Source organism: Danio rerio, chromosome 3, assembly GCF_052040795.2.
Source record: "Danio rerio strain M-AB ecotype USA chromosome 3, GRCz13ab, whole genome shotgun sequence".
Taxonomy (NCBI): domain Eukaryota; kingdom Metazoa; phylum Chordata; class Actinopteri; order Cypriniformes; family Danionidae; genus Danio; species Danio rerio.
In genome coordinates this window covers 54,233,936-54,260,727 of record NC_141023.1, presented here as the reverse complement: position 1 = coordinate 54,260,727, position 26,792 = coordinate 54,233,936, and the positions used below count along the sequence as shown (strand labels likewise).

The following is a 26,792-nucleotide window of genomic DNA, read 5'->3' as shown; positions in this document are numbered from 1 at the left end:
GAAAACATGGTAAAAATCAGGCTGCCGCAATGGCTTTTCTTTTGCTGGATTGCTTTTTAAAACATTGACGGTTGGGTTTAGGGAAGTGGGTGGTCAATCTGTGCTTTTGAAAACACAATTGGTTGGGTTTAGGGAAGGAGGAGACTGGGTCAGTCAATCGCTCAGTCAGTGAGTCAGTCAGTCAGTTAACAGTGGCCTCTGGGGGATTTATGCAAGTAGATCAGGCACGATTGGCACTGGCGAAAGAAATTTGAGATCTCAGAAAGCAATATGTCAGTCATATTAAGTGCCATTTTAATAGCAAAATTATTCCAGTCCACTGAAATGTTTGAACCCTGAAAAGTTTTTACAATAAATATGAATACATTTATTTATAAAGATTAATATTAAATGCAGAACAGACTTTCATTTTATCTTGCACGGAGAAAAAAATGTTTTCAAAAAAGCCAGAATAAAAAGGCTAATTACAGCAGAAAGTGCAGTAGTAACCATGTCATATTTAGTTGAGTTGATATTGCCACACAAAAAACAAAAGAAAAACCACATACTTCACGTAATGGTAAATTATTGTGATATTGTACAGCATGAAAGTGCTGTAGTAATCCTGCCATATTTAGCTTTGCTCATTTTTCGTGTGGTAAATGTATAATGTACTACTGAATTACCACAGGATTACCACAGGACATTTGTGTAAGGGTATACACAGCGACCTCTAGCAGATTCGTAAAAACTAAAAATCTGCAAAAAGACGTACCTCCTGGGACATATTTGGTGCTCTCCAGGAATATAAATAGGGCTACATTTTAGAATGAACCTGAGTTGTGAGAATGATTTGACTTACATATATTTTTAATCCAGCAGGAGGTATTGTCAGTGAATGGTAATAAAATTGCACCTAGGCATTTTATTTTCCCCACTCAACCATTTGTAACCTTTCGCCTTGCGATTCCCACTGCTCTCATTCTTATAGAAATGCCTGGACCTCCTACCAACATTGCCATCTCCAACATCAGCCCTCGCTCTGTTACCCTGCAGTTCAAACCGGGCTACGACGGAAAAACATCCATCTCACGCTGGCTGATTGAGGCTCAGGTACTACAGAACAGATTTACTCTGAGAATTTACCTCAGTTTGTTGCTTTTGTTGTTATTAGCTGACATTGATTTTCCTGTCCATTGTTTCATGTTCAGATCGGTGTTATTGGGGAAAATGAGGAGTGGGTCATGGTCCATCAGTTGTCCAACGAGCCTGATGCACGATCCCTTGAGGTCCAGGGCCTGAACCCCTACACATACTACAGGTTCATGCACTGTAAAATGTTGAGTTTTCCAATATAGTGGAGGCCGAGATGGATAGAACACTAGTATTTTTTTTTGTCTCCCAATGGTTGTGAGTCAGTTATTTCTTATAAATGCTAAGCGTTTACTGTATTGTGTGAAATATCAGTGACAAAAAAGAAATCAGTAAGGAGCAAATATATTTTCACACCACCAAATTTACTTAAAGAAGCAGAGTGGCTCAGTGATTATCAATGTCGCAGTAAGAAAGTCGCTGCATGGTTCAAGTCTTGGCTGGGCCAGGTGGCATTTCTGTGTGGAGTTTGCAAATTTTCCCCATGTTTGTGTGGGTCCTTCTGGTGCTCTGATTTCATTCACAGTTCAAATGCATCCGCCATAGGTGAATTGAATAAACTAAATTCTCCGTAGTGGATGAGTGTGTGTGAATGAAGAGAGTGCATGAGTGTTTCCCAGTACCGGGTTATAGGTGGAAGGGCATAGGGTTATAGGTGGATTGTATTTATTTATATTTATCAATGTCAGTCCCGACATCTTTAGCTTACAGTATATTGGCCATTGTGAAAATTTATTTGTGTTGCCTGTATTTAAAAAAGCCTTAAACAAAAATAAAAAATGTAATTGATGACTAGATATATAATTATTTCATGACTCTAGACACTTCTTGGTTAACACAGTGATATAATTAAGTGAAATATTATGCTTTTAGCCATATTAAAACATAAATCATGTGCATGGGTAAAATCTACTACGAGTTCTGGCAGTTCTAATGTTAAAGCTGCTTTTGTCACACAATAGTTGTCTTTGACCATAGTTTTTCATAACTTTATTAGGTTTCTTGGAGGATTTTAAGGACGTTATCACAGTTCTTCAAGATTTAGCCTATCTTAATTTGCTCAGTTTCTTTATGGTGATGGTAAGATCAGATCTTTGTTTGGAGCTGCTATTCTTGAGCAAACAAAAACCTCACTTGATTATTAGTATTATTGGCCAAATTTGGAAACATAAACTGGTATTTCCTGCTGACACACTACAGAAAAATAAATAACTGACTTAAAGGGATAGTTCAAACAAAACTGAAAATTTTGTAAACATTTACTCACACTTGTACCAAACCTGTTTTAATTTCACTAATTTCAATTTCAATAAACACAAAATATTAAAAAAAAAAATGTTTGATACCAGTAGCTACTGACTTTCATAGTATTCCTTTTTTTTTTTTTTCTACTATGGAAGTCACGCGATACAGATTTCTAACATTTCTCAAATATCATCTCTTGTGCTCAACAGTAAAAAGGAAGCCCATACAAATTTGCAAACACTTAAGGGACAGTAAATAGCATGTATATTTCAATCTTTGTGTGAACTATTCCTTCAAAATCATTTTTAGCTTGCGAAAATGCTAGTGTTCAAAAACTTTTTGGCCTCCACTGTATTGAACGTTTACAGGCTGCTCTGTAACTTGGTGTCTAATTTAGGTTTCGGATGAGACAAGTAAATATAGTGGGCACAAGCCCACCCAGTCAACCATCCAGAAAGATCCAGACCCTACAGGCTCCTCCAGACATCGCCCCAGCCAACATCACTCTCCGCACAGCCAGTGAGACCAGCCTGTGGCTTAGATGGGTGGTACGTACTGTCTGTGTCCATTACTTTGACCGATACAATTAAAAGGAAAAACATGTGACAGCAGCTATGTTTGCTAATTAAAAGTATGCACTAAAAAAGTTTTATTGTATAAAAAAAAAGTTAATTGCTTAAAACATTTGCAAATAAAGCTCTATATGTTTCCATACAATAAGTCTCCAAGTTTTCAAACAAGTCTTCTTAAACAACTGGCGCTTGATATCAAAAACTTGCAGAGCCTACTGTGGGCATTTTTCTTTTTATAAATTACTTAAGCTTCAGAAGAGAAAACCAATGAATGCATGCTGGGGATTTTAGAATGATCAAAACAACATTTCAGATGTTGTGCAATGTGGTCAGTCTGCTGGTTTAGTAATACGATCCCATCACACCGCTTTTGTTATCACAAAATCGTACTTTTTTAATTCACATGCTAGAATTTATTCGTAAATGTGTTTCCGAGATACTGTAGTTTATGCATATTTTTTCCTAGCAGATAAAAAGTGTATCCTATGCCCATGTTTTTATGCACATTTTCAAAATTAATGCACCTCTTGGCATTTCCATTAAGCATTGTTTATGTGATAGTTATAATAAAATTAGGTGGATGCAAGCATAGCTACTGGTTGTGTAGTAGTCCTGAGCTTGCATTTTCACACAGATGATCATTTTATTGCTCAGTGTTTGCTCATTAATAACTAGGGATACTTATTGGGCATTCTAGTCTCATGTTTTATTTAAGTAGTAACTTGTATTGATGTTTAATCATATTTAGTTCCAGAGTAGCCTTATAAATGTGTCAAGGTTACATTTTATACATTTATCTTTTATCTAATTTACTAAAAGAGTGCACCCTAGCTATAACTGCAAGGTTCTTCTGCATAAAAACCCAGATATGTGTATGTCAGTTAATGTGAGCGCTGTATAAAATGTGTTGTGTTTGAACTGTTTTTGAGGATGGCATGATTGGCATTTCTACACGATTCTTTTGGCATTTCTACATGATTGCATGTTTAATGAGCCTTGTGTTTGCTGAGAGTCACATAAGATTTTATTGTACAAATATATCTATGTGGAAAGTTCTTAAATGGTGATGGTTTCAGTGTGTTTTATGCAAATCACTCACCTCTGGAATGCATAATAAAAATAGTTTTTTTTTTATAATAATGATTCCTTTCGTTAATATAGCGCATTTCTGGACACTGTAAATCTCCTCATCCACCACCAGTAAACCCCTACTCTTTTTTGAAGGACATCCTGGAATTTTTAACAAGCAAAGAGAATCAGGACCTAGGTTTAATGACTCATCTGAAAGAGCGCTTACTGAGCAGTATAAAGTCCCCACCAACATACCGGGGCATATGGATCCACACAGATTGCAGGTTGAGTGCCTCCTGCTGTTCTTACTAGCACCACTTCCAACAGCAACCAAGCTTTCCTATGCTGTCTCCCATCCAGAGAGCTAGCTGCCAGTGCATATTCTATATTAGAATGGATACATGAATGAAAAATAGAAAAGGATGCTTTTGTGATCTAGGTTAAAATACGTAAATGCTTTTATATATCAAATGAAAAGTAATATTAAACAATTTAATATTTACCATATAACAAAAACAGTTGATCAAACATAATCAGCAAACTGAAGATTCAGAAGATTATTATCATATATTAAGATGGTTAATCAACCATAGATCACATACAGCTGCAGCTGGAAGTTAACGAGAATTACTTATATTATGTATTAAATTTCCTACTAATTGTATTTCATTGATTATTTTAGTCTGCCCTACCCCAATCATTCACCCACCGTCACAGTAATGTAAAAACAGATCTGGGTCTTATCTATCTAGTATACCTTATTACCCGTAAGAATTATTTATAAAATTTTCTATTATTTGTATTTCATTAACATTTAACCCTATCCCAACCCTAAACTCAACCGTCACAGTGTTGTAAAAACAGATCTTCTCTATTACTATAGCTGATTAACCATGTGGATGGATGATAACAGCCTTCTGAGCCTACCAAGAGGCAGAAGGCCCCTACTGGTCCATATCTATTGTTAACCACTGATAATGTCTATTCAATCCAGTGATAACATTCGAAGCAAGTGGTTTTGGTGTATTTATCAAATATATAGGATGCTTGTAAAACATCTTCATGGAACATCTTAATAAACAAATTAATGATCTTTATTAACCTAACTGGGTCTTTATTAATATTCAAAGGATTTTTGAACAATAAGGAATAATTAACTATTTTGACGAATTTAATGTGTTTTTGGCTTTTACATTTACATATACATTTATCTTTTTTTTTTTCTGCATAGATCAGCCTTTTCCTCTCTCATTATATACTTAAATGTGAATCAGTGGGTGGAGCTAAACAGACAGTGATGTAGAAGTGGGCGTTGATCTTCTGTGGAGGATTTTAACCACACTTTACTTATTAAAGTGACACATTATGAAAGTGGATGTCTTAGCTTGTGGAACTAACAAGTTTTGATAGTATGCTTTTAGAGAACAGTGACCTTTTTATGTCCCTAAATATCTAGGGATTTTAGAGTCCTCAGGTCATTACTCTTTTGAAAAAAAAAACATTTGTGGCTCATTAGGTCTTTCTCTCTGGAGATAAAGTTCAATTTGAAAAAAAAAAAAAAGTGTAGACTTAATATTGAAAGAAAAGTTTCCATTTATTATTTTTGGGGGTATTAGGAATATTCCAGTTATAAATGTATTTTCATAACAAGGATAGGACCTGGTCATTTGATGCTGAATATTTAAAAATGCTACAGTAGGATTTTTTTTTTAAATATAATTTAAAGTGTGTCTATTTTCCAGCCTCTGCCAGAGTGGGAATACAATGGCAACCCTGAGCTGGTGGGTTACAGGGTGCAGTACTCTCGCTTGGGCTCAAAAGTTGGCTTCCTCTCCCACATCATTCCTGACAGACAGGAGAGAGAGTTTACCATCGAGGACTTGGAAGAGTGGACAGAATATGAAGTTAAAGTCCAGGCGTTCAACGGCATCGGACCAGGACCATGGAGCCAACCAGTTCACGGCAGAACAAGAGAGTCAGGTGAACAAATCTGCTGTTTTTTCTGTCTACCTTCTGTTTTGTACTTTTACAAAAAAAAAATAATAATAATAATAAAATAAAATAAAACCTTTCCAAAATGCTTTTACAACACCACTGACCTTTAAATTAATTATGATGGCGGGCTATGAGAACGCTTTATTGCTTAAAGGTTGTCCTTTTATTGCCTGGGAGTCTTAATGGAGTTTGCTGTTATGATTCAACTGCCTTTGTATCTCCTAAAACTGCTTTGGAGTAATACAAATAGATATAAATGACACAATTGCTGGCATGCAATATGATTATATGCAGGTTATGTAACTTAGGTAAGTGATGAGATATATGTGAGTTCACATCAAGTTTTAATTGCAAACTTTAGTACCCTAGGAATCAAAGTTTGTTTGATTGTTGAGATCTCGTCTAAAACTCAAAAGGAAATGATACATTCCCTGGAGACCTTTTCTCAATTTGCTCTCCATTGCACAGCCCATTAAAAACCTCATTTTTTCATACGAGTGTTTTAAAAATGAAGTTATTTTCTCATCAGTCAAGCAGTCTGTCATTCACTGTTTGATAAACAGCTGGCAGCACAGTCTGCACCACATTTTTACCATCATGTACCGAGTTGTAGCCAGACTGTACTGGCACATGCTTATCTTGCAAACATGTGACAGGTACAGCGATTAACAGAACTACACGCTGTTCCTGTTTGAAACTCTGATCGCACTTATGGTTTTAATTGCATGTTTTCTTGTTTTCTCCATTTGTTAGTCCCCTCTAGCGGCCCTGCGAATGTTTCGGCTTTTGCTACCACCTCCAGCAGCATCCTTGTCCGCTGGGGCGACGTGCCAGAGACTGACCGCAATGGATTAATTCTAGGCTATAAGGTACTTTGTAAACAGGATTCTGACCAGATTTATTGACCTTTAGTCCACTTTAGTGGCTAAGAGATGCATCTGTTCCTCCTCATGGCTTTCAGGTGGTGTATAAGGAGAAGGATGCAGAGTCAGTCTTGCATTTCTGGACGGTCGAGGGAAACACCACTTATAGTGTCCAGCTCACTGGTCTTGGGAAATATGTGCTTTACGAGATCCAGGTTCTATCCTTTACTCGGATAGGAGATGGCATGCCTAGTTCTCCTCCCATCTTTGAGCGCACACTTGATGATGGTGAGCGTCTGAAATGCTTTTAAGTTAGTGATGCTCTAGTTAGTGATCTAGCTTATTGAGTCCTACCTGTAGTACATTTACTTTTTTATTATTATTATTTAAACAGTACCTGGGCCTCCAGTTGGGATCCTTTTCCCTGAAGTCAGGACCTCATCAGTGAGACTGATCTGGCAGCCCCCTGCCCAGCCAAATGGCATAATCCTTGGTAGGTCAAGTAAAGGCTACATAAAAACTATTGTTTCTAGTGGTGGGTCAGACATGGAAAACCATGGTTTGATTTAGTTTACAATCCTCTATTGTAAAACTTATACCATTTGGAAATACTATGCAGCAACATAAAATGCATATCTTTTAATCTACCATTTACAATATTTAAATACAAAAAGTTAAGCTGAAGATCATATATTCTAATGTATCTATATATTTTAGCAGCATAATAACATGTTCGAATAAAAATAATAAAAACACTCCCCGTCAAAAATAAATAAATAAATAAATAATTGTTTATTAATCCTTGGCAAGAGAACCACATGGTCTGGTATTTTTGCATGAATCGTTCCATCCCTAATTGTTACTTGTCACACTGCACCATTTAATCCTAATGTGTGTTCACAAGTAAAAGTCCTTGACACACCAAGCACAGATTTCCCTACAATAAGAGCAAACCATTAGTGTTCCAGATAATACTATTACTATCCCTTTACAGGTAAATGTCCTTTAAAAACAAGACACTTGTTTTAACTTTTTTTTTAAACATCACTGTTATGCTGTTAAGTATTCTCATAAAAAAAAACTAAATTATGCAAAAAGTCAATGCAAACATGATGTCAATATAGTCTAATTTCTACTGGGCCACTCAAATAACACACCTGATTTGTCTCAATCGCATCTGCCATGCAAGTAAAAATTATTAAACTCAAATAGAAAATTTTAAATTAGAGACCAATTTATTTGCAACCAGTTTTGGTTGCCATGGCCCGGATGGGAGTATAGAGCTGTCCGGAAAAAATTTCCCCTGCTTCAAGAGGTGCATAAGTGCCTGAAACTTGGGGCTGTACTTTTTGGAGTTTATCTCTTGTAGAAGATAATTTTGGTTCGAACCACACTCGTATACGTGTAAGGACATGGATGTTTAGGGGAGAGAGTAGTTGAGGCTAGTTTTTGAATATACCTTTTACCTGGTTTTATTTCCTTCTCAGAATCTGATCCAAACTGAATATCCTGTCATATGAGTAGGGCAGCTAACAAAGACATCAAAGAGTGAAGGTGTACTCTCATATCACTTACTAGCTAGAATCCACTTTGCTCACTCTTCCTAAAACTTACTCAAATCTGGTTCACAGCACTATTGTAATTCACCTGGTTCTATTCCACTTGCCCCGAGTGGGATTTGAACTGGTATTTTATTTGGCAATGGTATACTAACAATGAGGCCAAAAACCACAAGTATGTGTCTTGAGGCCTCCATTACACAGAAAGTCTAAATTGTCTGGCCTCAAGTGGCACTAGCGACTGACACCAAAGAATGTGGTCCTTGTGTCAAGGTACATATTTATTAGTGCTCTCCCACCATGCTGGTTAATCTCATTTTGAAATGAATATGCAGTTCAAAAAGCAATGTGTGTTGAACCACTTACATAATTGTTCATATTCTATTGACTATAATATTTGTGTTTTTCTCTCACCTAGCCTATCAGATTGCATTCCGCAGAAACTCGTCCAGTATTACCTCTGCCAACGTTGATGTGCTCAACCCAAGTGCACGACAGTATACAGCAACTGGACTGAAACCGGAGAGTGTTTATGTGTTCCGCCTCACAGCACAGACTCGAAAGGGCTGGGGAGAAGCAGCTGAGGCTCTAGTGGTCACTACAGAAAAGAGAGGTACTGCATCTTATCTTTTTCACAAGGTAAGATGTTGTTTACTACATTCTATTGATTAAAACGACTCATTTGATCTCCCCACAGCACGGCCACAACCCACAAGTCGCCCCGTTGTGCCTCAGGAAGAGGTCCAGGCCCGCAGTGTGCTGTTGTCATGGGAACCAGGCAGTGATGGTCTGTCACCTATTCGGTACTACACCATTCAATACAGAGAGCTGCCCGACAGCAATTGGACCGTCCACTCTGCATCAGTCAACCATGAGGCCACCTCTTACGTCATCGACAGGTGTGTCTCAACTGGTCCTGCACCAAACTTTCTAGAGGTCATAGAGGACAAAACCCTTAACACTCCAGCAGTCCCACTGAGCTTCTTTTTCCCTATTCACAGGCTCAAGCCTTTCACTTCCTACCAGTTCAGAGTGAAAGCCACTAATGATATTGGGGACAGCGAGTACAGTGAGGAGAGTGAGGCAATCACCACTCTACAGGATGGTAGGTTCAATTGTGGAATGCTATTGGGGAACAAGTTCCTGAGGCCTGAGGTGAATCATAATGTGGCCGAAATAGGACACAGTCAGCAAAGGGGAAAAACTGCGGGGTTACCTTATTCTTAACTTTTGGCGTCTAACTAGAAAGCTTAGCCTGATCTTACGAAAAAATCCATTTATTTTATGTGTTCTCAGAAAAGTGGATCTTTTGTAAAGATTTCATTCTTTAAAAACAATATTAGGGAGGTCTGCTTTTGTAAGTATGATGTATCATTTGGATGCCTCATTGAGCCAAACTTATATGTTTCATTTAATGATCTCATTTAGTAGTCAAACCTATTTAATTTTTCAGTTATTTAAGCATAGTCATTGGATTTTGACTTGCACAGTAACTGATGGACAATTTCAGCAGACGTTAGATGTAAGAAGACTGACTTTTTTTTTGGACATAACACAGTCAATTTAGTCAAACTGTGACCAAGAAATGGATGATCATAAAGCATTGCGTTCACTGTTCCATGTGAAAGTAGACTTTACAGTAGGCTGTAAGTAGATGGAAACATCTAGGCTCCATTTCAGTCATATTTTGATGTACTTTCCTCTGTCTCGTTTATTAAGATATACGCCATTGATTATGTTAAACAAGTGTCCACTGTTGGGAGAACATCTGAATGGGTTTTAATGGAATGCCCTAAATCCTTTAGCAATTGGGAATTACACGGTTGTGTCATCACAGTTGTGTTGCATTCTGGGACATATAGGTGCTGGAGTGGACAAATGAAGCAGACTTACTTCCTCGAGTATATTCAAGTAGGCTTCCCTCATTCACTTAATGAAGTGGAACACACTTCAAAATAGTGATGGTAATATCCCAAGGAAAAAAGTGCTGGGACGTTTGTGGGTACATGTCTAAAAGTTGAATTGAACGCAGTCCTATTTTATAAGAACACCTTACTTTTATGCTGCAAGTAGATAGAAACAACTGAGCTGCATTCCCGTCCAATTTTTTATGCTTTTTGCTAAATTCCATCTGTCTCGTTCACTAAGAAATATGTCATTGATTATGTTAAACAAGTGTCAACTGTTGGCAGAACATCTGAATGGGTTTAAATGGAATGCCCTAAACTCTTGAGCACTTGAAAACTACACTGTTTTGACATCACAATTGTGTTGCATTCTCGGACATATCGCTGCTGGAGCTGAAGTTGTCAACTCAGTTAAAATCGAGGGATCAAGGGTATGTTCAAGTAAGCTTTCCTCATTCACTTTATAAAGTGGAACACACTTTAAAATGGCAATGGGAAAACCCTGAATAAAAAAATTGAAGGGGAAGTTGCAAGTGGAATGGAATGGAATGCATCCCTATTTTACAAGAAACTACCCCACAAATTGTACTGCACCCCTAAACCCAACCATCATTGGAAGTCAAGCTAATAAAACATGTATGAATAAAATCGTACAAATTCATACAATTCATACAGCCAGTAAACAAAAGCAAAAACGAATTGCTGTGAGATTGTGTTGGTGTAAGAGTCCATTTATTAGCCCAATGACGAAACTAACAGCATGGTTGAAAGTTTAATGCATGTAAGCCTTTTCTAGTGCTTCTGAAAAGAATTTTATTATTTACTAGAATTTATTTATATTCGTTTTTAGCTCCGAATTCAATCTGACTAAACTTTCAATTATCCTAAAATTTAAATAGTATTTCTAATTGTAAGAACGGATCATATTCATAACTTATGATTTAATTTAGAGTTTTGATATTTTCTGGGGTCCGATATTCTAAATTGTACGTTCATTAGGGACCAACGTCGCTCAGAGTTCCACGCCCCGGGTTTGTGCTTCTTCTCACCGACAATATGTCGGCACTCTGAAAATAGTCAGAGGATGCAGGATTGACTAATATTTAGATAGGTTGGTTGCATAACGCTCACCTAATCCCTAAATAAACAGATTTTTAGCCAAGCCCATACAACTTGCTGCTTCCAGTGGTCAAATGACTAAAAGGTCTACATGTTATCGGCACGCTATGGATACGAATAATCAAATGTGCCTATTGATCAATTCAATTAATGCCATTCTATAAAGGTAACAAAGACTCCTCGTAATCCACTGGATACAATGAATTCACAAAACTCCAGAATTAATCAAAGCTTAACATTTTATTTGTCAGTTAAAATTGTATTCTGCCTATTACATAAATCATCAGGAAGCCAATTCAGAGATGAGACTAACAATATAACATCCATTAATCAAAGATAAATCAAAGAGTTAGAGATGCATACCTGACCAGAGAAGTACATTGCAGCATACGTCTCAGAGATACTGCAATGGGGTGTCTTTTTACAAGATCTCCCCCAGTCCTATACCACATGTTACCTTATATACTCAAGTCAAAACAAAACAGCCATAAATTCAAGACAATAGAGGTGTCACAGAAACCCTGGCCTGGTGAATTTGAGGACTTAACCCAATCTCTTAGGAGGGAGAGAGTCTCATCAAGATCTTAACAGTTAAAAACCAAATCAACATATACCAGTGAAATATTACTGTAAAATTAAGACCACTTTACCAATCACACAGAGACATTTAAAATCATACCAAACATGAATATAGTGCTGCAAGATACGCCATATTAAAACCTTGAACATTTTATGTAAAATGTGCTCTAATCAGAAGGGTCTAGAAGGGGGGCTTGAGGTGGAAGGAGAAGGTGACTTTCTCGCATTACCCCCTGCTGTAGTGTAGCTCTGTTTCTCCAGCCTGTGTTTACATTGTCAACAGTGATTTGAATAGAACAGTTGAACAGCTGGTTTCTTTATAACTTTTCAGATTAGAAAGTGCATTGGAGCATTGCATCTTATCTCATGAAATTCCATAACAGTTCTCAGAGTCTAATATTTTGGATTCTTACATTGGAATGCTACTAAAAGTTCTTCTAGTGGCTATTCTGCTCTTATCAGGCTCTTCGCAGTTCTGCAGTCATTAACTGAACAAACTGTCTGTTTGTATTCCATTAGCTCCCGACAAAGCTCCCACAATCCTCTCTGTGACGCCACACACCACTACATCTGTGCTGGTCCGCTGGAAGGTGAGGTCTGATTCATCACGCTGTTCTGAGAAAGAATATGGTCATTTATCTGTTGGTGAGCGTTGTGTTTACAAATGGGAGATAATGACATAATCTGTTCGAACCCATCCAGCCGCCCCCCGAGGAGGAGATCAATGGCATTTTGCTTGGTTTTCGTGTTCGCTACAGAGAACTGAGATATGACCGCCTACGTAGCTTCACAGTGCGCACTGTGAACAGCCCCGCAGGCAACTGGGCTGAGCTCACAGGTAAGTCTTAATTCAGTCTTCTAGTTTGTCTAGTGCCTTAAACAAAATGTACTACTGTTACCTTGGCATTTTAAATGATACTTTGTATCATGGTAGAGTCACGGAATAATGTGATGACTTGATAATAATATTCATATACCATATTAGTATCATGTACTTCAAGTAACTGCAAATAATAACAATAAAGCATTATTACCATGGCACTTTTGCAGAAAAATGTATTATATTAAGTAAAATTGTATTTATTTTAAAGAAAATTCATACTTAATACAATTCTTTAAACAAAATTCATTTTATCATGATTGCAATGGAGTGGGATAAGGCGCAATCAGATTATTTTCTCCACGTTTACCACATTTTCTCATCATTCGTCTGCTACATAGGACATATTTCATTCCTTTTGTTTTTTTTATATATTATAAATATATAAATAAAATAATATAAAACTATTAATTTTGCTATGGCATGTGGGCTTTAAAATAAAGTGAGTCTTATTGATTCATCAATTGATTAACCATGTTTTTTAATACTACTTTACGTGTGTAAAACTGTTATTCTAGTTAATAAGTTATGCTTAAATATTCCTAAAATAAATATTTTATCTGTTTTTTGACAATGAATACTTGTAAGTTGCCCAGTTTTATTTAAAAAATAAATAAAATAAAAAACTTGTGTTTTGTAATTAAAGTGTTTTTGCTGTTCATTGTTTACATGACAATCGCATGTCGCATCTATAAAACCACAGAGACATGTGCTAACTCAGCGAAAACTCAACTCGTCTGTTTTATGTTTCCATACAGATTTTATAGTGGCTTATTCCATTAACATGCATGTAATGGAAGCTTTCTGTGTATAAAACTGTATTAATTGTCTCTTCAGCAGTCTCTGTTTCTCTCTGTGTATAGAGCTGCCAGCTTTTCTGCTAGCATGAGCTATTGCGCTAATCCAGCTCTTGTTTCTCTGTTTCTTACATTCTCTTTATCCCCCTTCTCTTTTCTTTTGGTCTTCCTTGCTGCCTCTTCTCTCCTCCATCAAACCGTAGCCCCCTACAGTGTGAGGAACCTAAGTGAATCCTCACTTACGCAATATGAGCTAGACAGTAAGTCCTGATATTCATGGTTGATCTTTCATCAGTATGTCCATCATCGTCATCATCATCCTTTAGGTTTACATCTGTTTTGGGGATTTCAAGCCATTCATAATTGAAGAAAACTGTTAACTAACCCACAGATTAATTTAATGTAAATATCAGTTTTCAATAATTATCAATAATAATCAATAATTCTGACTTCAACTGTATATAAACACACAGACACGACTACCTGACAAATAATAAATGTCTTGTAGCCTATAGTTTTAGGAACAACAAATAATAACTTGACTTCTAGTAGATCATTTGTTATCAGAAGTGACTTATATGAAATGCAAAGGCCTCTAGATTGTGCTTAATTTACTCAAATAAAATATGATTATTCCTTGATTTTTAATTAATTAATTAGGACATGAGATCTAACTTTGCTCAGACAAAAGTTGTGTCACTTAACAGAAATAATGTACAGTATAGAATATAAAGTCATGGTGCATTGGGAAAAAAATAAAATAAAAAATGTCTATGACTCCCATGACTTTGTAGGACTGATTACATACATGCAATGACTTAAATAACTTATAAATAAAGTTTTTTTTTTTAGATAATATTTGGTCGAGACATAACTTGAAAACTAGAATCTGAGGATTTAAAAAACTCAAATATTGAGAAAAACGTATTTTAAGCAGTTCAAATTAAGTTTTTAGCAATGTATATTTTTATTTAAAAAAATAGGTTTTATAGGTGAAAAGTAGAAAGTGCTCGAAAATGGAACATGATCATTACGTGTATGGTATTTTTACAAAATACATGTACATGTTTTGTTTATTTTTGAGAATATATATAAAAAGTTTAAAGCATTTGCAAATATATTTTAAAAAAATTGAAGACAATATACATTTGGACAAAGATTTAAAAGATCTAAAGCAAAGAACACTCTTTTGACTGCAATTCTTCTAAATTAGTTTAATTTGACATTATGAATACTTTAGATTTTCATCCAGATTCTATTGTTAGGTTATATATTTCAAATATATAAATATAGGTTAAATATTTTAAATTTAAAAAACAATAGCCTTACAGTTACTAGTATGCTCCAAGTTTAGGGGAAAACAATTACATGGACATAATAAACAAAATAGGGTTGTGGGTGGTGGTTTTCCCAAGGGAAACAAACAAAAAAAAAAACTTATGCAAAAGATCCCCTTTGCTTGACAACCAAGTGAATTATTAGAATTTTTTACAACAAGCAAACACATGTTTTAATATATTCATAACTGCATTTGTGTTTTACCGTCATGCTTAAAAAAAAAAAAAAAAAAACGCTAAAATAAAAACCGCTGAATTTCGCAATCGATAAACCCTAATGTTAACTTCTGTACAGCAGTCCCATAACATTCTGACACTCGATTACACTGGAATACCTTGTCAGAAAAGTCTTGTGGCTGGGAATGGGCTTTTTACAGTGTCTGTTATAATGTTAATGTTGTTTTTAGTGTGTTTACATTAATAAATATGGCCACTGTGTAAATGCACAGTACTGTTACGATCTTATTGCCACATTAGATCATTATGATAACATAATACATGGCTTCAGTGATTTCCTGATGATAAATACCACAAAATAACATGACTGGAATCACTACAGTAGTTGCCAACATCTGAACTCATATGAAGCAAGATATTGCAAGGACATATGATGATGTGTGCAGGTGATGTAGTTCTGTCCCAATTCTTAGGGGTACATTTTGAAGCCATCCCTCTAAACCCTCGGTTGAAAGGACTAAGGAGAAGGGGTAGGGGTACAAAAATAAAATTGTCACTGGGCCTTACTATGTATAACAGCTATATATTTATATATATATATATATATATATATATATATATATATATATATATATATATATATATATATATATATATATATATATATATATATATATATAAACACACTGAATGGGTATGCACTTTTTCCATTAATAGTAGTAGCCCCTTAAAGTATCCCCAGTCATGCTGCTTGGTGAGCATGTTGAAGTTAGTGTGCCGCTATCTTTAGTCTCTCCCCAACTCATCAATTCCCTCATCCTGCCAAACTCAATCTCTGAACCCTAGAAAGGACTCTTTCTCACAGCTCGTTTGCTTGCTCACACAAGAGCCGAGTCTCATTTGTTTCTCCTCTCACGTCTGGTCTTTCCTGTGCCCATTTCTCTCCACACTGTCATTGACTTTTCATCACAGCATCTCACTTCATTGGAATGGGATCATTATGTTTTAGCACCACTTAAGCTTTTATCAGGCTATATTGAAAAGAGTGTGTATGTGTGCGCATTTTCTCTATTGTTCAGATCTGAATAAACACAAGCGCTACGAGATCCGGCTGAGCGTTTATAATGCGGTAGGGGAAGGGCCCACCAGTTCGCCGCAGGAAGTGTTTGTCGGAGAGGCGGGTGAGGACTAAAACTTTTACTAAGTCAATATCATTGATTTCACGATCTAATAAAACGTGCACCGGCATCGTCACTTAGTATAAGTCTAATAAATCAGTTCCTCTCTGTCCTTATTAGTGCCAACCGCCGCCCCTCAGAATGTCGCTATCCAGTCCTCGACGGCCACTCAGCTTGATGTGACGTGGGATCCTCCTCCAGTGGAGGCCCAGAATGGGGATATTCAAGGCTATAAGGTACAACAAACCGGTTCTGTCCTTCAAATGATTCTGTTGTGACTCAAAATGCAACACATAGTTCTGTATATGGTGTCAGCTGCCAAGAAAGTCCTGGGTTTGGAAAAAACAGTCTTGGTTAGTGAACATTGTGACTGTGCTTGCAACCAGTGTTTGGGCTGATAAATGCAGTAGTCACTAGGGCTGCACAATATTGGAAAAATCTGATATTGCAATATTTTGTATTTCTTCGATATATATATATTGCAATATACAGTATATACAATTTCACCAGATGACTTAAGCATTCATAATTATTATTATTTTTTTTTTTATAGATGAATTTTTTAGGATCATTCTGTTGGCGAGTAAATCAGGTGCTTTAATTGACAAATTGCAAGATTATAAATACAATAGAGCAAGTATAAAAGTGAAATAAGCAGCACTTTATCATTTTCAAGGTAGCCAAATCATATTCAGGTACAGAAATTGACAAATCAAATATAAAAGAACACTGCAAAGACTGTTTAAGTAGTTTCATTTGTTTTGTTTTATTGTTTTTTTTTAATCAAAATTACAAATGGTAGCATTTATTGTGCCTGAGTGCTTTAAAATCTCTTAAAGTTTATAATATTGATTATTGTGCATTTTGAACTGTGGCTATATAATCTGGATACAACATATATTGTTCATAATGCCAATTTAACATAGAAGATCCTGCTATGCGCATATTGTGGATGTTCACATTGTGATATTGATGCTAAAACGATATATTGTGCAGCCCTAATTGTCACTAATTGAAGTGGTTCAAACCCATTATCAAAGTTGACTTATGCAGTGTTGAAGAAAATTACCTATGTAAGTAATGCCTTACAAAATTGAGTTACTCTTCCTCAAAAAGGTAACTAATTGCATTACTTATTAACTTTTTATGGACAGTAATGTGTTGCATTACTTTTTTAGTTACTTTTGCATTATTTTTCCTAACCTGGCTGAGAAGATCTCTTTTAGAACTTGCAGGAGTTATTTTATTCACATTTTTTATAGAGGAGCTCTGCATTTAACAACCACCTATATAACCTTCACCTTCATTTTCCTGTTTTGTAATATCAAATCTTGAGAACATTCTGACCCCTGAGCTATACATATTTTATGCAGATTATTGAACGCATGTGCACTGCTTTAAAAAAAGAGTCCTGATGATGATGTGCACAAGCCGACTGTCTGTTCCCTCGCAGTACCCTCTCATTGAGTGTGTGATTTAATTTGATTACGTTCATTTTAATTCAGCAATATATTCCTTAAAAGCCAATTAAGTTAAAATTAAGCAAGTCAAATATTGTTACTTATTTTCAAAAGTAATGTGTTACTTGTGACTTTAGAAAAGTAATATAATTAAATAATGTGCACTACTTCTAACATGTTACCACCAACACCGGTCCTAAAATTATTGAACAACTTGGCTCAGTGGAATTTTTTTTTTTAAATCTAATTGTTTTGATCCACTTCAAATGTTGGTTACTTTACAATGTTGACTGCTGTAAATGTTTATATAGTTTCTTCCCAAAATAAAAATTAACACACAAAAAGGACTGGTGAGAAAACAGCAGTTAAGAAAGTGTCTCATAAAAGTGATGTGGATTTTCACATGTGGAGTTAGGCACTCAAGTTTAGTGAAACAATTGTTTAGAAAATTGCTCTGCAAAAAAAAATATATATATATTTTCTGACCTAGATTTTTTGTCTCGTTTCTAATTTTAAATATAAAAAAAAATCGTAATTGTTAGGGTAAGCATAAAAAGTGTAAAGCCAGTAGGAAAACAAAATTATTTTGCTTACACCACAGGGTATACGCTAAGGACTTTTAATTTGTCTGTAACCTGGGTTAAGAGCTTTTGGTGAACTGTATGCCATTGCAAAATTGGTGCGTTTAAGGTCTGGTTTTTTTAAATCAGTGATCTCCACTGGCTGAGAGATATCAGATACAAATCGGGTCTCAAATTTTACAAGAAACACTTCATTAAATTACATTTTTCCCCACCATGCCTTTAAAATATGAATATTTTTTTAACCCATTATTTAATTTTTTTTGTCTCATTTTTCGTTTGAGCAACTAAATGAATGCCAAAGTCTATTTAACTGATTGTATTGTAATTACAGTACAACATCGACGCTGTAAAAGGAGCCATATAAGAAAAAAAAAAGTCACATTAATCGTTCAACAGAAGTGTATTAGTATGGGAAGAAACACTAAAACACTTGTTTTAAGAAAAAACCCACTTAAGTTTGACAAATTATTTTTTTAACAAAGTTTTGCTGTGAACTGCCATATATATATATATATATATATATATATATATATATATATATATATATATATATATATATATATATATATATATATATATATATATATATATATATATATATATATATATATATATATATATATATATATATATATATATATATATATATATAGACCAGTGGTACTACACTTTGTTTTTCCCTCAGAGTTCAGCTCCAACACTGATCAAACACACCTGAACCACTTAATTAGGTCCTGAATAGGAATTGATAATTACAGGCAGGTATGTTTAATATGGGTTACAACTGAAATCTGCAGGAAAGTAGATGTCAAGGAACAGGGCTGAACACCCCTGATCTACACACACACACACACACACACACACACACACACACACACACACACACACACACACACACACACAAACACATTTGCTTTTGTGAAAAGTGGGTAAATTACATAGATTTCCATTCATTTTATACTGTTCAAACTGTATATTGTATTGCCCTCACCCGACCCTACCCATAAACCCAACCATTACAGGAGATTGTGTACAGCTGTACTTTCTGAAATAAGCTCATTCTGTTTTTTTTATTAATAAGCTTTTTGAGAAATGAAGACATCAGCAATGTCCTAGTATTTCACCTCTTTTTTGTAATACCTGTATCATATACAGATTTGACACACACACACGCACACACATACAGTTGAATCCAGATTTATTAGCCCCCTTTTGATTTTTTTTTACTTTTTAAAATATTTTTCAAATGATGTTTAACAGAGCAAAGAAATTTTCACAGTATGTCTGATAATATATATATATATATATATATATATATATATATATTTTCTTTTTTTCTGGAGAAAGTCTTATTTGTTTTATTTCAGCTAGAATAAAATCAGTTTTTAATTTTTCAACAGCCATTTAAAGGTCGAAAATATTAGCTCCTTTAAGCTATTTTTTTTTTGATAGTCAACAGTACAAACTATTGTTATACCATAACTTTCCCAATTATCCTAGCTTTCCTAGTTAACCTAATTAACACAGTTTAGCCTTTAAATGTCACTTTAAGTTGTATAGAAGTGTCTTGAAAAATATCTAGTAACATTTTATCATCATGGCAAAGATAAAATAAATCTGTTATAAGAAATTATTTATTAAAACTATTATTTTTAGAAATTTGTTTGTTCTTTCCGTTAAAAAGTAAATGCGGAAAAAATAAACAGGGGGGCTTATAATTCAGTGGGGCTTGTAATTCTGACTTCAACTGTGTGTATGGGTATATATAACTTACCAGGCCAAAATCAATTTAATAACCACCAATTGTCTTTTCAGGCTGCCCAAGAAGCCAACCTCCTGATTTTTATGTAACCTTCTAGCTTTAAACCTTAAAATATTCCAACTACAAAAGCCTTATATAACCTTCACACATCAAACTATTATCTTCAAACAGTTCCAAACATCCAGGCAAGGCTTTGTCAAGCCAACATTCAAAGTCTGTCTTGACAAACTGTACCTTTTAAGTTGTTTTGCATTTCAGTTTGGTGCCACTAGTTTAAATTGCACTTTAACCATGTGTTATAAGTGCTACTGGTGTAAACATTGCAACATATATAAAACATGGAGAAGAATTACAATCTTACAATCATTAATTAAATACATATATTATATTATATTATATTATATTATATTATATTATATTATATTATATTATATTATATTATATTATATCATACAGTTGAGGTCAAGTTTATTAGCCCTCCTGTTATTATTTTTTCATTCTTTTTCAAATATTTACAAAATATGTTTAACAGAGCAAGGGGCTTTTCACAGTATTTCCTGTAATACTTTTTTTTTTCTTCTAGAGAAAGGACTTTGAGCTGAATACTTGTATTTATGTATTTTCATCATGGCTACATAAATCAGTCATTATAAATCAATTATCAAAAGTAATTTGTTTATAAATGTGTTGAAAAAAATCTTATTTTCTTTAACATAAATTGGGGAAAAAAAAAACAAGATGGGGCTAATAGCCTAATTCAGGAGAGCTAATAATTCTGACTCCCACTGTACTGTATTCAATTTTATTTGTTTATACTTCATTGAAGCTTAAATTCCTTTTATATTCCTAATTGAATAGGTACCAAACAGTACATCTGTCTAATTAGACACTCATATTCTTATCAAACAAGAGACTTATGTCTTTTAATACTGCAATAAAATAAGCACTGCCTCAGCCGCTAAGTCTGATAAAGTGATTTAATCTAACTTGGCTCCCAGCCAGAGAAGTTGGAAGACTCATAAGATCAGAGCATCTTTCTGAAGTGTCTCATTTGTTCCTCCAGATTTACTACTGGGAGTTTCAGCTGCAGAACGAGACGGAGCGACTGCGCACTCTCTTCCTGCCGGAGCTGAGCGTCAAGCTGAAGAACCTGACCGGCTACACCACATACATGATCAGCGTATCGGCCTTCAACGCGGCAGGGGACGGCCCGCGCTCATTGCCCACCAGAGGGCGCACTCAGCAAGCAGGTGAACCCATGCAAAATACATCAATCAAAACAGCAACAATCAACAGAATAAACACTTTCAGTCTGAATGCAGAGCCTGATTTTACCAAGTGCTCAACACCAAGTCCTGGAACAACATAAAAAAATTTGGCCAATCAGATTTGAGAGACAAGATTACAGTTTATGTTTTCACAATTTATACAATGTATGTGTATACGTGTGTGTGTGTGTGTGTGTGTGTGTGTGTGTGTGTGTTATCCATTTAAATGCCTAATACAGCGTTTTATTATATAGAAATTCACCCCATTTCCATACAAGTCCTACCTTAAATCAAATTAAAAAAGCAATAAAAGAAAAAAAACGTAACATCGCTTACAAAAAAGAATGTGTTTTTGCCAATGATCATCCATTCTATTTACAATTGACTTTTATAGTCATGCTGAATTCAAAATGAAACAGTTATATGGTTGTGATTCTATTTTTCCCCCCAAGATTTCATTTTTATGTATTCCGCTTATAAGTTTGGAGTTAGTCAAATTTTTATTTTTCATTTTTATAATGTCCTTGAAAGAACATATTTTGTATACAGTTAAATATACATTACATAGCCAAAAAAATTGTAAAAAAAAAAAAAAAAAAAAGTATTTAAAAAAAACTGCTTGTTAATAAAAAATTCTAATCTGCCAATGTCATGGCAGCAACTAAAGGCATTTAGGCATGTAGACATGGTCAAGACGATCTGCTGCAGTTCAAATTAAGCATCAGAATGGGGATGAAAGGTAATTTAAGTTTAAACAAGGCATATTTGTTGGTGCCAGATGGGCTGGTCTAAATATTTCAGAAACTGATGATCAACTGGGATTTCATGCACAACCATCTCTAAGATTTACAGAGAATGGTCCAAAAAAGAGAAAATATCCAGTAAGCGGCAGTTCTGTGGGCGCAAATACCTTGTTGATGCCAGAGGTCAGAGGACATTGGCCAGACTGGTTCGAGCTGATAGAAAGGAAACTGTTACTCAAATAACCACTCATTACAACTGAGGTGTGCTGAAGAGCATCTCTGAACGCACATTATGTCGAACCTTGAGGCGGATGGGCTACAGCAGCAGAAGACCACACAGGCTCACCAAAATTAGAGAATAGAAAATTTTAAAAATGTTGCCTGGTTTGATGAGTCCGATTTCTGCTGCAACATTCGGATGGTAGGGTCAGAATTTGCCGTCAAGAACATGAAAGCATGGATACATCTTGTCTTGTATCAACAGGTCAGGCTGGTGGTGGAGGTGTAATGGTGTAACGGATATTTTCTTGGCACACTTTGACCCTATTTGTACCAAATTATCATGTCAATGCCACAGCCTACCTAAGTATTGTTGCTGACCATGTCCAACGTTTACACGTTATTTTGCAAAATGCTAGTTTTCAGCATAAAGTGTGATTGAAGGCAAGGTTAATTAGGTTAACTAAGTTAGGTTTGCAAATAACTAGACAACTGTGGTTTGTTTTCTAGCCAATTGAGACATTGAAAAAATAAATATTATTTATTATTTAAATTAAACTGTTAACCCCTAAATAATGTCTTTTGATGTTGTTGTTGTTGTTGCTGCTGCTGCTGGTGCTGTTGTTGTTGTTGTTGTTTTTGTTGTTGTTAAAGTGGCTATACTGTATGGCTGTGCATGTAAAAAATTACTTTTGTTGCATGTTCAAACTACTTATTTACTATGAGTTGAACCTACACAATTCTTAAAGTTTTTGGGGGGGCACAACTTACTGTAATTGTTTTATGTTTAATTCACTTTTATTTGTAAAAATGATTAAGTTAATCAATTTGTGTTGAGACAACTTGAAGGAATTGAGTGGAACCCAAATGTTCTTTTTAAATTATTCTCAATTTAATGCATCAACTCAGTGCTGCAGTGCAGAGTAATAATGAGTTTTAATATGTGTCATTGTTAGTGTTTTACTCCAGCATGTTGTCTTGAATCTGCTGCAAAGGTTATTAATGTTCAGCTGGATGGCGTGTGGTGTGGGACTGTGGAAGTGGTGGGTTTTTCTTTGAATGCTGGGGTCAGTCTGCAGGAACGGAAGCTCAAGACAGTTGGTTATGGTATGGAGATCTGGGAACCGGGGTTGGGGAAAATGTGCCACATATTGAGCAAGTATTTGGCAGGTCAGCTTGAGGAGAGCTGTGTTCCAAACGACTGAGAAAAGTTAATTCAGCTCTTTTCCGCTCCCTCAAAGACTGTGACAGTGTAGTGAGGACGTAACAATGAGACAGACTGAATCTTGGCTCAGCTTACAGTAAGGCACTGGGAGGAGAGCCAACAGAAGCCCCACATGCCAACGTTCCGGAGGGCAAAGCAGATCCTTTAAATTTCAACAATATTACCCTGACCTCTCACAGCTGAGAGAGCTTAAATATACATCTGCTACTGAGAAGTACCTTTCTTTTCCTGCTTCTTCACTTTTTCTTTCCTTCTTTAAATGTTGTCTATAGCTGAAGTCAAGGCCAGAAATGTATTTTGCAACACTTTTCTGTTGGTGGAAGAAGTGAGATATGAATTATGAGATATCCATCCATCCATCCATCCATCCATCCATCCATCCATCCATCCATCTATCTATAATTAAAATATTTATAGACACTTTTATTTTTTTAAATATATTTATTTATTTATTTTTTTCCTGAATTACTCACTTTTAAGTATGTTTTCTTTAAGTAGTAAGTGTTTTCAGTGACAAAATACTTGCAACAACTTTGATAAAACCCTACAACCATTATAAACGTTGTTCTGTTGTAAAACCTGCAAAATACACACAAAACAGGTTCTGACTTAAGCACACACACATCACTTACAAGCAAGATTTACATTATTAATTTCACAGTTTTATGTCTACCCTCCGTTCAGTTCCTAACTGAACGGAATGCGTTTGCGCCCTACACTTTGCACTTTGCGCATGGATCGTCAAAACAGAGCCCATAAGGTTAGATCCCAATACATTTGCTATGCCCCATATAGTCTAAAACCTGATAGGTGGGCAAATCTTGGTTTAATCTTGGTTCAAAGCTTGGTTTAATAAAACAAATATAAATATGCATATAACAAATAATACTGCTAATAATAATAACATCATACAAAAGCAAAAATTGTCACGAATAAACTGAAATAAAACTAATATTTTAATTATTTTTCATATGTTAAGATATTTGCATTGGCAAAGCAATGGTGCAGTAGGTAGTGCTGTCGCCTCACAGCAAGAAGGTCACTGGGTGGGTGATTCGAGCCTCGGCTCGTTGGTGTTTCTGTGTGGAGTTTGCATGTTCTCCCTGCGTTCGCGTAGGTTTCCTCTGGGTGCTCCGGTTTACACCACAGTCCAAAGACATGCAGTACAGGTGAATTGAGTAAGCTAAATTGTCCATAGTGTGTGTGTGGATGTTTGCCAGTGATGGGTTGCGGCCGGAAGTGCATCCGCTCCGTAAAAAAACTTGCTGGATAAGTTGGTGGCTCATTCGCTTGTGGTGACCCCAGATTAATAAAGGGACTAAGCCGACAAGAAGTGAAGATGTTTGCGTATTGCTGTACATCTTTTGTGTATTAAGCAGTATGTGAGCGAGGCGCACTAATAACGTGCTCTACGCTGGACTTTAGACCGGCTTTGTTCTGGTCTATAGAACAGACTATTATAGTTTCTCAAAATAGCAATGTGCCAGCAATACGCCTCAACATGCCTCCCTTTTTAGATCAGAACGCCTATGGACACACATATGAGCGCAAATGCATTTGCTATTTAAACAGCATGGCGCAAAACGTCAAAACAACTCTTGCGCCAAGCTGAAACTAGCAAACAACAATTGCGTCACTTCTTGCGCCACAGTGCGCCAGGTGTATGATAGGGCCCTATAACACTTTTTGACCACACTTCGTTGTTATTATTGTTCATTTAATAATTTGCTGGAAATTGGAACTGAATTTAGAAATAGTTTTGAAACAAATTTTTGCACTTAACAAATTAAATTAATTATGTATAGACTAATGGTTGTCTGTGCAGACAACACGTTTCCCTATTCAAGAGAGTGATGGAGAAAGTAAAGAATGATGAGGCTCATCTCTCATTCTCATTCTGCAGATGCTCTGTTTTCTCGCTAGTGAAGTGTTCAGTTTTTCCACTTACAAAGTTCGTCAAGTAAGAAGCAAATGTGCTATGGCGCGACGCAACTGACTCGTAACTGGAATGGGAGATGAGACTCTGATTGGTTTATTCTCAAACCACACCGAAACCTCATTAAAAAGAATAAGTTCAATCCTGTTACACCATGCGCTACGGCGCAAAGCTGATTTTTCCGTCCTTAAAATAGCAAAAGTGGATTCAGACACGCCCTTAATGCTTTTGCGCCCTTTTTGCTTTGAACTTTGCTAAGGCAAAGTTAAATGGTAGTATAATGGGTATTTTGAGCTGAAACTTTACAGACACACTATGGAGACATTTATGTTAGATCTTAAAAAAAGAGATAAACTTTGAGTGTCCTTCAGCTTTAGGTCTAATGGAATGTATTAATCAATCCAAATAAACTTTCATTAAAATGGTGTTGGTTTCTCCACAGCTCCAAGCGCTCCCAACTTTATCCACTTCAGTGAACTCACCACCACCTCAGTCAACATGTCCTGGGGTGAGCCCAAGCAGCCCAATGGCATCGTGGAGGGATACCGCGTGGTCTATGAGCCCTGTACGCCTGTGGATGGTGAGAAACTACAGCATGCTAAAAGCTCTGCCAGAGAAAATTATTGGGAGAGCTTCAGTCAGCAGTTGATTTACACTCTTATAGGCCTGCCGTGCTTTTTTAAACTTACAAATGTCTTAAATTTGCTCTTCAAATGTATTCAAGATTTGGCATGTAATGAATGGCATTCTTTAGTGAAGTTTCCTTCCCTTTGCCCTGTTATTGAGTGTGGGGTGGGTTAAAAAATGGCCAAGTGGTGCATTGGGTAAATTCCAGCTTAATTGGGATTAGAGAGGGAATGACTGTGGTTTCATTATGGCTCCAGATTGGTCAAGCCTGAGGGAAGAGCAGATGTGCTGGGCTGTTGTTTACCAATGGCTTGTATATCTAAGAAGCTGAAGGATACACCTCACAGGCAAAGGCCTAGCTTTCTCTATTAGTTTAACCCCTAGAGCATGACCGTAGGCAGTGTTCACATGTATATGAATCGAAGGATAAAACCCTGAAAGTAGTCCCTGAAGTCTTCAAATAAAGCAATGTATTAGAGACACTTTGTCATTGTCATGGCATTGACAGAAAGTTTTACTTTCTTTCAGGCATGTTCAGAAATACAATTGAAATCAGAA

General features: G+C 35.8%; 1 protein-coding gene across 4 annotated transcripts in view; it reads left to right on the top strand.

Moving 5' to 3' along the window:
* The window catches only part of sdk2a (sidekick cell adhesion molecule 2a), a 294,891-nt gene that overhangs the window by 251,162 nt on the left and 16,937 nt on the right, over positions 1-26,792 (top strand). For 2 of the 4 annotated variants that reach the window (NM_001446839.1, XM_087242945.1), the window contains exons 22-38: positions 971-1,092; positions 1,191-1,300; positions 2,774-2,924; positions 5,762-5,999; positions 6,768-6,883; positions 6,976-7,165; positions 7,272-7,370; positions 8,855-9,049; positions 9,134-9,335; positions 9,438-9,541; positions 12,561-12,631; positions 12,744-12,879; positions 13,922-13,978; positions 16,312-16,413; positions 16,531-16,646; positions 21,280-21,466; positions 26,050-26,187. In NM_001446839.1, coding sequence (NP_001433768.1) covers positions 971-1,092; positions 1,191-1,300; positions 2,774-2,924; positions 5,762-5,999; positions 6,768-6,883; positions 6,976-7,165; positions 7,272-7,370; positions 8,855-9,049; positions 9,134-9,335; positions 9,438-9,541; positions 12,561-12,631; positions 12,744-12,879; positions 13,922-13,978; positions 16,312-16,413; positions 16,531-16,646; positions 21,280-21,466; positions 26,050-26,187 — 2,334 coding nt within the window. The remainder of the gene's footprint in view (positions 1-970; positions 1,093-1,190; positions 1,301-2,773; positions 2,925-5,761; positions 6,000-6,767; positions 6,884-6,975; positions 7,166-7,271; positions 7,371-8,854; positions 9,050-9,133; positions 9,336-9,437; positions 9,542-12,560; positions 12,632-12,743; positions 12,880-13,921; positions 13,979-16,311; positions 16,414-16,530; positions 16,647-21,279; positions 21,467-26,049; positions 26,188-26,792) is intronic. The other 2 variants (XM_087242947.1, XM_087242946.1) reach the window with 1 other exon arrangement.